General features: G+C 48.4%; 1 protein-coding gene across 7 annotated transcripts in view; it reads left to right on the top strand.

The window, feature by feature from the left end:
* Positions 1-12,486, top strand: part of SLX4 (SLX4 structure-specific endonuclease subunit) — a 35,639-nt gene that overhangs the window by 14,096 nt on the left and 9,057 nt on the right. For 6 of the 7 annotated variants that reach the window (XM_051631871.1, XM_051631867.1, XM_051631870.1 and 3 more), the window contains 6 exons: positions 738-950; positions 1,752-1,966; positions 4,017-4,330; positions 6,156-6,435; positions 8,073-8,161; positions 11,945-12,091. In XM_051631871.1, the coding sequence (XP_051487831.1) occupies positions 738-950; positions 1,752-1,966; positions 4,017-4,330; positions 6,156-6,435; positions 8,073-8,161; positions 11,945-12,091 (1,258 nt within the window). The remainder of the gene's footprint in view (positions 1-737; positions 951-1,751; positions 1,967-4,016; positions 4,331-6,155; positions 6,436-8,072; positions 8,162-11,944; positions 12,092-12,486) is intronic. The other variant, XM_051631872.1, reaches the window with a different exon arrangement.

Raw genomic sequence — 12,486 nt, 5'->3', positions numbered from 1 at the left:
AGGAGGTAAGGGATGGACAGATGCTCTGGCAAACCAGTCCTGCTGTGTTAGATGAATGGTCTCTTGCTTGCCCCTGTGTGTGGGTACTGTGTGTCATTACCTAATCAGGGACTGATTTTTATACCAGGCAGATCCAGGTTTTCACACCCTGGACCTCTTTGGAGAGGGCAGAAAAAGAACCATTAACATGTTTTTCATACTTTGGGCCTGACTGGAAGTTCATCATCCTCTCGAGTGCGGGGTGAATTTCAGCTGCTCCCTTCTCTGTGCTATACAACACTGTCCTTGTCAAGTGAGATACCTGACTTGAAACTCTTTCATTCTTGACACTGCATGTGGTTCTGCCTACAAAAGTAGTAAGATGGACACAGAGAGTCCTGTTTCAGGTGAGAAGACTCCACCATTTCTCTCGTAGGGTGATTCTTTTTTTAACGGTGGTTTATAATTAAACTGGAATGTTGGAATGAATGCAGAAAGAGGGCTTAGGTGATGAAGTTTAAGAAGGTTATTGCCTGCACTTGCTTTAGAGCAACATATTTTTAACATGCCTCCAAGGCCAGAATCTCCATGAAGCTGTTACATGTCATATTCATCAGGGTAGTGGGCACATCATTCTTGTTTCTTCAGCAGCTGTTACAGATATTAGAGATTATTGTGCTTCCTTTTCTTTAGTATGGTTTAAATCTTAGCATGGAGAGTTTTAGTCTTCAGAGTTAAGCTTTGCCATTGTCTCCCAGGTGTCTGGATGAGCTGGAAGAAGCACAATCATCCTCCAACAAACCACAGGTCCCTGAGTGTCCCATCTGTGGGAAGCAGTTCCAAACCCTGCAGAGCCGGGTCACTCACCTGAAACGCTGTGCTTTGGAGATGGATGTTCCTCCTAAGCTGCTGCTTCAGGCAGTGCAGTTGCAGGTGTCCTCGCTTAGTGATGCACCTCTTCAGTGTCCCAGGTAAGCTGGTGAAGGTAAAAGGTGCTGATGACAGGCTGAGAGAGTTGGGGGTGTTCAGCCTGGAGAAGAGACGGCTCCAGGGAGACCTTAGAGCACCTTCCAGTGCCTGAAGGGGCTCCAGGAAAGCTGCAGAGGGACTTGGGACAAGGGCAGGGAGGGAGAGGACAAGGGGGAAGGGATTAAAACTGGCAGAGGGGAGACTGAGGTTGGACATGAGGAGGAAATTCTTGGGTGTGAGGGTGGTGAGAGCCTGGCCCAGGTTGCCCAGGGAAGCTGTGGCTGCCCCATCCCTGGCAGTGTTGAAGGGCAGGTTGGATGGGGCTTGGAGCAGCCTGGGCTGGTGGGAGATGTCCCTCTAGACACCTCTAGGTTGGTGTTGGATCTAGATGGTCCCTTCCAACTCAAGCCATTCTGTGAGTCTATGACATCCCTTTGTGCTGAGGAAGGACTGCAGCCTGTTCCCTACAGAAGCAGAAGAGTGGGAAAGCTTTTTCTGGTCATCTTATTTCTTGCTGTTCTTTAACTTATTTTATCCCTTTGGTACAAAAAAGTGTTCAAGGTGGAGACAGCAGATGCTTCTTACCTTTTCAGAATAAGACTTTCTCTAAATTCTCTAGATTCCACAGGTGATAAGAAATCCTTTGCTCTCTGCTAAGGAAGAAGGCACTGAATAGGTTTTTGTTATCCTGGATGTAGGAATCTCTCTGAGCAAGGAGAGCAGCTGGGTTGGAGTGCTCAGTGTTTCTTGTCTCTGCTCCAGTCCCATGAACTCAGGCTTCCTGCTGCACTCTTGTATTTCAGCAATCAACCAAGCAGGGCAAAACGAAAAGGCTCCTCCAAAGAGAACTCAAAGGAAAAGCAGAAGAGGGCCAAAGTGGAGAGCAAGGATGAAGATTTGCTGGTTGCTATGGCAATGTCACGCTCTCTGTTGGAGCAGGAGAAGCAGGAACAAGCAAAATCAGTTACAAATGTGAAACCAATTGCTGCTTTGCCAATCAAATGGAAGCCAGGATCAGGTAGGTGTTAAAGTGAGTGAGTGTCAAAGGCTGTGGAGGAACAGTGTAGCACAGCCTGCTCTTCACTGCAGCTTTCCCCTTGGGTACAGGAGGGATGACAGCCCTGCCTCTGCTTTGTTTAAGCTGTCAGAGCTTCAGCAATAGGCAGTATCCTCACACAGTCAAAGGCTGCAGGATGGCCATGGGTTTTAGTGAAATCCCTTAAGTATCTTATTCTTTTCCTCACCAATGGGTTTGTTTTGAAGCTGTAAAATATTCTTAAGATAAGCTATTGTTTTCTGTAAACTGTGGAAGTGAAAAGAAATACCATGAAAAGAGTATTGTTATTTCCCCTGCAGTAGATTGTTTTTTCCTTATTTATCCTGCTGCAGCCTGGATTAATGCAGCTTTTTCAGCCTTATCTTTTCTCTCCTTTCTTTCTGCTGTGGACATATGTGCATAAACTGAGAGAGGAGAGATTTAGATATTAGGAAGAAATTCTTCGCTATCAGGGTGGTGAGGAACTGGAATGGGTTGCCCAGGGAGGTTGTTGATGCCCCATCCCTGGAGGTTTTTAAGGCCAGGTTGGACGAGGTTTTGTGCAACCTGATCTAGTGGTTCCCTGCTCATGGCAGGGGGGTTGGAACTGGATGATCTTTAAGGTCCCTTCCAACCTTTACGATTCTATGCATAGTACCTGCTCTGGAGTGTGTCCTTCACTATTTCAGTGTGCAAAAAGGTTTAGAGAGGAAGACAAGTGCCAGGGGAGAGCATGGAGTGCTGTGTGGAGGGGAGAATTCACTCCTTTGGGCACTGCTCAGCTCTCTTCCTGCCTATAAGTAATGCTGGTTGGATTTGGGGCTGGGTGTGGGTAAGACAGAGATAGCAATACACCTGATTTCCAGATGGAAGTTGCACGGTGTTGGCTGGATATTGTCAGTGACCAGTATGCAAGGAAAGGATCCTTCCTGGTTTTGGTGGTGGGTTTTCTCTCTCTTTTTGGGAAGCACTGCCAATCAGGCACCATTCCATGGGGCTGGGAGGTAGATTGTGTGGATATGCACCTGGATCAGGGCAGTTCCAAGAACTAAAACAGGTTGGGTGGAGAATGGTGGAGACAAGAAACAGCCCAGAGGAGAAGGACCTGGGGGTGCTGGTGGATGAGAAGCTCAACATGAGGCGGCACCATGCGCTGGAGCCCAGAAACCAACCCTGTCCTGGGCTGTGTCATCAGCAGCGTGGGCAGCAGGGCCAGGGAGGGGATTGTCCCCTGCTCCTCCTCTCTCCTGAGACCTCCCTCTGAAGGGCTGGGTCCAGCTCTGGGGTCCCCAACACAGGAGGACATGGAGCTGCTGGAGAGAGTCCAGAGGAGGCCATGGAGATGATGGGAGGGCTGGAGCAGCTCTGCTCTGGAGCCAGGCTGGGAGAGTTGGGGGTTCAGCCTGAAGAAGAGAAGGCTCCAGGGAGACCTTAGAGCACCTTCCAGTGCCTGAAGGGGCTCCAGGAAAGCTGGGGAGGGACTTGGGACAAGGGCAGGGAGGGAGAGGACAAGGGGGATGGATTAAAACTGGAAGAGGGGAGATTGAGGTTGGACATGAGGAGGAAATTCTTTGTTGTGAGGGTGGTGAGAGCCTGGCCCAGGTTGCCCAGGGAAGCTGTGGCTGCCCCATCCCTGGCAGTGTTGAAGGGCAGGTTGGATGGGGCTTGGAGCAGCCTGGGCTGGTGGGAGGTGTCCCTGCCCATGCAGGGGGGTGGAACTGGATGATCTTTAAGGTCCCTTCCAAGCCAAACCTTTCTCTGATACGCAGTTGCTTCTGTAGTGATCAGCTTTTGTAGAGGTGGGAGAGCTCCCAGCAGGCAGGACCAGCAGGACTCAGTCCCTCCTGGAGCTCATCTCTCCCGGACGGGCCACACGAGGCTCTGCGATGCCTGTGGGGAGCTGAGGAGTTGTCTCAGCTTGGAGCTGCCCTTGGACATCACTGACTACAGCACCTGAAGGAGCTGGCACGTTGAGTTCTTCTGCCCTGTGTGTTCAGTTGTTGATTTATTTGAGTTCCTTTTCTTTTTCAAGAGAAAAAACGGCGTAGAAGAGGCCCAACTGCAGCCCCACCATTGCTGCTCCAGGACCCAGAGAAGGCCCGCAAGAGGATCCAGGAACGAGTGGCCATGCTGCTTGCAGAAGAGGTGGAATTCCCTCCCACCCCTCAGCTTCCCACTAGTAGGATTTTGGAGGATGAAGATGGGAAAGCAACATGGCTTCTTCCATTGGCCAAAACCAGGGAGTGCTTTTTATGGAATATCAGTGCTCTGACGGGACCCTGTGACCCTGAATCGTTCTACACTGCTGGATTAACCCCTCTCATTGCACCTTGGAAGCCTGTGCAGGTGGGAGGCTTGTTTGTCCTTGCTGTGATACTTGTGTGCCCTAGTTCACTTAACCTGTAACCCTTCTGTTTCCTCACTTGGTGTTTAAGCAGTCTCTTACCTCTGCATACCCCCTGCTCATGCCCTGCTGTCCCTTTTCTCACACAGGTAGGTTTTATGATCTTGAATTTTCATTTCACCCTTTTGAGAGGAGACCAAGGCTCATGTTACCATGTTTCTCCTTGAGCTTTCAGAAGAAAAAACTGATGGGAACAGAGTCCTGAGTGAAGGGAACCCATCCTGTTTATTTTGCCACCAGTTTGTCTGCGTTTAGAGCAACCCGGCTCTTGTTTTCCTTCTTGGCACCTTTCTCTGATTAATTCCAGAATGATCTTTGTCCATTTTCACTCCACCAGGATCTGCGTGAAAAGTTTAAACAGCAGAGTGATACTTGCCTTGCGGAGAGGACAAGAGACACAATTGTCAAGTGAAGCATTTGCACTTCAGGCTTTCCCTGTGCATCCTACCTCCTCCTGGTGCACATGAGCTTTGAGCTTTGATGCAGTTTTCAGTTCCACTGTTTCATTCCACTTTTCATCTAGATCTTCTGCCTCTTTCAACACTATATTTTTATTCTAAGTGCAGTAGCAGACAAAGCTCTTTGAGTCTGATCACACACTTGCTCACAGAGAAGGAGGATATCCCTTCCCTCCCCCATTCTTTTGTTGAAGAGTTGTTTGGTGCTTCTTTTCAAAAACTACTGTATATATGTAGGTTCTTTAGTTAATACTTCTGCCCTGGTCAAAGCCCAGAGGTTTTCACTTGATCATGGAAGGGGGAAGGCTCCCTTGGAGAGGGACCTACAGAAAAGCTGGGGAGGGACTTTTTGCAAGAGCTTGTAGTTAGAGGACAAGGGGGAATGGTTTTAAACTGAAAGAGGAGAAATTTAGGTTAGAGATCAGGAGGAAGTTCTTTAGTGTGAGGGTGGTGAGACCCTGGCCCAGGTTGCCCAGGGAAGCTGTGGCTGCCCCATCCCTGGCAGTGTTGAAGGGCAGGTTGGATGGGGCTTGGAGCAACCTGGGCTGGTGGGAGGTGTCCCTGCCCATGCAGGGGGTTGGATCTGGATGATCTTTAAGGTCCCTTCCAACCCAAACCATTCTGTGATTCTGTGATCATAGGCTGGGACTGTACTGGATGGGCTCCATTAAGATTTTTGACCTTCCACTCAAGCCAAAAACTGCCAGAGAAGTTTAAAAAGTAGAAAAGCCTTGAAAATCATGGCAAGAGTGTGTTTTCCCATCTGATTCTTTCCAGCCACAGAAATGGCTAAACCATTTTTACTTAGAAAGAAACAAACAAAACTATTTTTATTGGGAAACAGAGACCAAAGCTGGAAAATATCAACTCCAAGGTGAAAGTTTGATTTAGTTACGTGGAACTGCAAAAGCATTTCAGAACTCAGAACAGAAGCACCTGGAGAGCTTCAGCTGTGACTGTTGCCAGGCACTCCAGCTATAATGAAATAGTTAGATGTTGGAGTTGGGAGTATTTCCACCATCCTTTCTCCTGCTTGGCAGTTGCCTGCACAGACATGCTCCTGGAGAAGCCACCTTTTCTGCATTTCTGTTGTAGTTTCCATTCTTCTGTTTGGAGTTGTCTCATCTCCAGAGAGTCCTTCACAAAACTGCAGAGAGGTTTTGCCTCAGAAGCCCTTGTGTCCAGGGAGTGCTCTGTGATCCTTTACTAGATATCTCAAAAGGGTGAAGCAGAAGCTTTACTCTGAGCTCTGCAAATACATAAAACTTGACCTAATTTATTGGTGTCTTTTTTCCTCCTATTTGATCAGAATCAGAAGCCAGAGACCCTTCTGCCATCAGTGGGATCTGATCAGCCAAAAGCATCCCAGCAGATTCAGCCTGAGCTCAGTTCTCAGGAGCTCACTTGTGCAGAGGTTGGAGGCCAAACTCCTGATGAATCCAAGTCAGGCCATGAGGATGGACAGGTTTTATCTCACAGCCAGAAGGATGTTCAGACTCTCCAGAACCTAATTGAGTTGGCTGGGGAGGGACTTACCCTCACTCAGTGGAACCTTGATGCTGACCATGTTCAGGAAGCAGAGCAACCAGGTAAGTTCTGGCAGTTTCAGGAGCCCTGTCCTTCATTACACAGAGCCAGACCTGTGCTCTTATGCCTTAGGAAAACCATGGCAGCACCCATGGGATGCTAATGTTTGTCCAAGAGGGGATACTGGGAGGGGACATTTTTCTGCAGTAAGCTTTAGATATAATCAAGCTGGTGGTTTGAAATTATTCATAAATCCCAGCTTTTAAGAAAACAACTGGACAGCTGGTTCTGAATTTAATTTTTAAATTCCCTTAAAGATATCCAAGTCTTTTCTGCCAGGTAGGTTCAACAGCTGGGCCAAAACTGCTCTCCCCAGCTATCTGGACAGACTTTCTGTTGTGTGCACTGTCTTTTGAAGTCTTGAGAGAAGCAGGGGAAAAAGAAGCACAAGAGGGATGATTTTATGGTGGTACCTTGAGTACACAAACCTGAAGTTTTATCTGTACCTACGCAGGGCTGAAAAAATACACCACCTGCAATTCCTCTGTGAGCAACTCTCAGATGTCCCCAGTCATAGATCCATGTGGTGCCCAACTGCACGTTTCAAGGTCAAAGTTATCCCCTAAAATGGCCTGACTGTTCAGCAGTACCTGTTGGGTGTCTCCTGTTCCCCTGTGGCATAGAACATGGCTGCGAAGTTAACCCATCTGCATTGTCATGTGGGTGAAATAATATTCCTCACTTCCCCTACTAAACTGCAGCAAAGGATTCCTGGCCCTGTAAAACTGTTTCTGGTGTTTCAGTGGGGATGATGCTTCCTGGGTGAGGGAAATAATTTATGCACAAACATGTCTATTGTGTGTAAATGAGACCAGGTGGAGAAAAAGCCTGGGCTGCATCAAAAGCAGTGTGGCCAGCAGGGCAAGAGAGGTGATTCTGCACTTCTGCTCAGCTCTCATGAGACCCCACCTGGAGAACTGTCTGCAGTTCTGGAGCCCTCAATACAAGAAGGACCTGGAGCTCTTGGAAAAAGTCTAGAGGAGGCCACAAAGATGATCTGAGGGAGCAGCTCTGCTGTGGAGATAGGCTGAGAGAGTTGGGGATGTTCAGACTGGAGAAGATAAGGCTCCAGAGAGACCTTAGAGCACCTTCCAGTGCCTGAAGGGGCTCCAGGAAAGCTGGGGAGGGACTTGTGACAAGGGCACGGAGTGATGGGATGAAGGAATTCTTGAGTGTGAGGGTGGTGAGAGCCTGGCCCAGGTTGCCCAGGGAAGCTGTGGCTGCCCCATCCCTGGCAGTGTTGAAGGGCAGGTTGGATGGGGCTTGGAGCAACCTGGCACATCTCATCCCACTCTGCATCCTCGTTTGTTTTTTTTTTTCCCAGTGGAGGAAAGCTGGGCAGTGCAGGCAGGGAAGCAGGCTGCACTCTGCAGTTCCTCCATCTGGATGGTTGTGGCACAGATCTGCAGTAGGTTGGTGGTGCTCAGGGCTGGATGGTGCTTGGGTACCCACAGCCTTTCACAGCCCAAAGCCAAACCCCACAGCACAGGAGGGAGAGGCTGAGCCTTCACCTCAGGCAGGCTAGTTCCAGCAGCTGTGTGGGGAGCTGCCATGGCAAGCATCCTGTCAGCAGCTTTAACATCACTCTGGCCTTGCAGAGAAGCTGTAGTGATTTGTGATGTGCTTTTTCTTCTCTGAGGAAAAGAACTGACTTCCAGTGATATTCCACACAGTGGCTTTGTCCCCCCGTCCAAAGAGAAGAACCTGCTGAGGAGCAGCTATAAAAAAGTAAGGACAACCCTTTTTTTTTTTCCCCTTTGCATTTATTTAGCATTGTAAAAAAGAAGCTGTTGCCTTTGTGCAATTCAGGGAAGTACAGAATAGTTCCTCTTCCTTTCCATAGAAACAAGGAGGTGTTTAAGGTTCACAGTCACTCAGGAGCCATGGTGGGCATGGTGAGATCAGCACACATGGTGGTGTTTCATGGATGCCCACAAGCAGGCCTGTGGGTTTTTCAGTTCTTGTCCTACCTGATGAGAGGGATGAATTGAAATGACAGGCAGCATGAGGCCAATCTGTGCATAGTTTATACAAAGAGAACCAGGTTAGGCAGTTACAGCTCTGGGAGTATTTGGGAGTAGGAACCAGGGATGCAGCTCTGCAACATCAGGCAGTGCTCTGCTGTGATGCTCAGGATATCCAAGAGAAAGCTGGCTGCAGGCCAGGAGAGACAGAGGTCCCTGGTGCTTCCTCCAGGCTCACACACCCTTTGGTGGCTCTGAACAGAGCTGCTCCTCCTCCATCACCTTCCTCTCCACACCATGCCTTACAGTGAAGGACAGTTATTGCAAGGACTGGCTGGCTTGCACTAAATCCTCTCCTCTGGCATCAAAGCCTGATAGATGACGTGGAATGTCATGAGGTCCATGGAAGATGAGCACTTCTTTTGCTGCAGTGTGGAAAATCCTCAGTTGTGGGAACACATACCAGAGGATCTAGCTTGAACATTGGTGTGCTGTCTAGCTAGGTGAAGAATACCAGCTAGTTAAGTCACAGATTATTTTTTAATCAAGCCAGTAGTGATCTTTAGATCACATCTTACCCCAGATGCACCAGCAGGTGGATATATAATCCCATTTTCTTCAACTGAGGTGGAAATAAATAAAACCCTAATTCATCTTCTTACCAGGGTCACCCACTTTGTCTGGTGGAACTTAATCATCTTTGCTTTGATAATAAATAATTGTGCCATGAAAGCCAGTAGCTTTTGATGCCAGGGAAATTGTGATGCCTTGAGGATGCACCTTCATATTGTGCTAATAGAATGAAGAGACTTCTGAAAGAGACAGTTCTGGGAGGTGGGAATCTACTAAACTTGAGCCTCCCAGCTACTTGTTACAGAAACTCTACATATCAAAATAGATATGGGGATATTAAAAAAAAACACAAACACTTAGCAGGAAAAAAAACATCTTGTTTTGTAAGATTCTGAGTCTATTAAACCAGAGGCCTCCAACAATACAGAAGCTGTTCTGATAGTGGTGTTGAAAATTATGGTAGGGGGATTTAGGTTATGGTTGGACTTGATGATCTTCAAGGTCCTTTCCAACCAGGATGATTCTATGAAACTCAGTGGCTACCAGCAAAACCAGTATGATCAATTTTTCAGATTTAGTTTGATTCCATGCTAGTTTTCCTGAGCAAATGAAGGGCTGCTGAGGAGCTGGATTGCCAGTGGGAGAGATTTGTGCTTTATGTGAGTATGATGGTGGAAGGTTGGAAGGGGCCTTCAAGATCATCTGGTTCCAGGAACCTGCCCATGCAGGGGGGTTGGAACAAGATGATCTTGAAGGTCCCTTCCAACTCAAACCAGTCTGTGATTCTATGAGCACAGAGTGTAACCATGCAGAGCAAATACATCCATTGCATTGGTAACACAGCCCCCCACCCATGCTGAAGACCCTTGTGAAGTCCAGCCTGGCTGGCCTCCTTGGTAGGAGAGTGTTCTTGTGTTCTCCCACAGGAGCAGAGGCCCACTCAGAGCTGTCCTGGGATGGGTGTGTTTGCTTTGCACAGAGGATGGGGCAGCCAGGAGGTTTCTTGCCTTCTTTAATTTCTCCATTCTTGATTCATAATTTTAGCATCAGCAGGAAAGCTGTTCTGGGCGAGCTGCCTGGAACGTCGCATCAGGAGCCTGTGTTTGCTGGCTTCCTGAGCTGCTGTCTTGCAGGTATCTTACCTGCCAAGAATAAGAAAGTGAGAAACATCAGATTAGTTTCCAGACTAAGCTTCCTGTCTTCCCCTTGGAGACCAGTCCACAGCACTGCCACGACAAGCAGAGTCTTCCCTAGCCCACCTAGGAAGGCCTGGGAACAGTGTTCCAAAGTGCTAATTAGTGTTGGCTGCTCACAGACACATGCTGGAGCAAGTAGAAAGGTTGGGTTTCCACAGTCCATTGAGCTAATGCAGAAACCTGCTAATAAAAGAGAGGGCTATGTTGTTCCAGGTGGAACTGCAGCTCATGCAGATGTTCACTGGAATAAAACTTGCAGTTTCTCAACTCTGCAGTAGGTTTGAGTTTGAAAAGCACAAGGTCAATGATGAGTGTGTTAACTATAAACTGGTTTCCAGTTACAGTCAGCCAGCCTCTCAGCTGTGAGCTGAGGGTGTTCCTGCTTCTCTGAAGCACTGGCCACCTCCAGAGGCAAGCACAACAGTTGCTTAGAGGGATCCAAGCCTTTAGAAGACTGCCTGGGGTGGGTTCCTACTGGGAGCAGCTGGAAAGCAGGGTGTTCATCACTGCTGTCTTTGGCAGCCACTCCAGGCCTGACCTTGCCATTGTCAGTAACCAGCCACAGGTAGCTCAGTCAACCAGCCCCCCCCAAAATCCCAGCTAAGGGTTCCTGAATTATAATAGAAATTCTGTTTCTCTTCTATAATGGAGTGGAATGTTCAAAAGGGGTTTCAGCAACATGCACATAAATTTCTTTGAAGTAGACACCTACTTTAGTTTTATTCTAGGTGGGCCCCTGTTGCTCTTCTCAGCTGTCATTGCCAGACAGTGGAGGAGAGAAGAAAGGCTCATCACCCTATCCCTGAGTCATCCTCTTTCCTCTTGCTCTAATTATAGTGAATTGAGTTCAAGTCCATCAAAGTGGAAATTACAGTTTCCTAAAAATGTGGTGGAAGGCAGCAGATCAAGAGGCCAGCTGGAGGCAGTGGCTAGACCACATCAGGAAATGGTGTGGTGAAGATCTGAGGGTGATAATGTGCTGTAACACAAGGCAGAACAAGTACAGCAGGGCACAGCACAACGGCCCTTTCTTCACAGCTGCCAGGCTGAAAAATGGAGGAAAATGAAGCAAAAAATGTCTGAGAGATTCCTCTGCTTATTTGTTGTATGGAAAACTTTAAGTTGACCTGGGGCTCTGAGCAACCTGGTCTAGTGGGAGGTGTCCCTGCCCATGCAGGGGGGTTGGAACTAGATGGTCTTGAAGGTCCCTTCCAACCCAAACCATTCCATGATTCTATAACTCTGGTGATGACCTTGAGAAGGCAAAAGCACCCACTGCACAGCAGTGCTGACAAAGTGGGTTGTTCCCTCCTTATTTTTCAGGGGAATGTCTTGACACCTGTAACTGAACTTCTGCCATTTCAGAAGGGAACTGAGGGAGCTGGGCTTTTTCAGCCTGGAGAAAAGGAGGCTGAGGGGAGACATTCTCACTCTCTACAACTGCCTGCAAGGAGGCTGTAAAGAGGTGGGGATCAGGCTGTGCAGTGAAGTTACAAGTGACAGGACAAGAGGGAGCGGCCTCAAGCTGTACCAGGGGAGGTTTAGATTGGATGTTAGAAAGAATTTCTTCACTGAAAGGGTTGTCAGGCATTGGAACAGGCTGCCCAGGGTGGTGGTAGGGTCACCATCCCTGGAGGGATTTAAGAGTCACATAATCCTGAGGGATCTGGTTTAGTTAAGGAGGGTTATGTTAACAGTTGGACTCAATGATCTTGAAGATCTTTTCCAACCAAGGTAATTCAGTGATTGATTCTGTCTGTGTTCCTTCTGTGTTCTAGTCCTCTCTCAGATTGCTGGCTGAAGATTTCAGTGCCATGCTCAACAACCCCCACTTAAGTGACCTGCAGTTCCAGGTGGACTCTGGGGAAGTCATTTTTGCCCACATGTTTGTCTTGTACGCACGGTGCCCCCAGGCTGCTGAGGCTGTAAGTACTGGATCACCCTCCTCCTCTGCTGCTGCAGGAAAGCCCAGGCTGCCCACATGGAATCAGCACAGAGCACCTCTGAGCCTGGTGGCAAGTGCCTCTGGATCTGTAGTGGCTTTTCAGCTCAGGAAATGGGGTAGAAAATGTGGTACTCTATCTGGGGGGACTGTGGGGAGGCAAGGCTCCTTCCTTGCTTTCTGCCCATGAGCAAGGGAGGAGCTTCCCAAGTCCTTTCTGCCCTTTAATTTTTGTCCCTGTGCAAGTGCAGACTGCCTTGTCTATCTCACTGTGTCCTGCCTGTCTCCCAGGCTGGGACACTTAGGTATGGAGTAAAGAGATTCTGGGAGGTACCTGGAAATCACCTTGGTTTTGTCACTCTCAGAGTTAATTTGGAG

This window comes from Apus apus, chromosome 14 (assembly GCF_020740795.1).
Source record: "Apus apus isolate bApuApu2 chromosome 14, bApuApu2.pri.cur, whole genome shotgun sequence".
NCBI lineage: Eukaryota > Metazoa > Chordata > Aves > Apodiformes > Apodidae > Apus > Apus apus.
The sequence above is the reverse complement of the archived record's forward strand: the minus strand, read 5'-3'. Positions and strand labels throughout refer to the sequence as shown.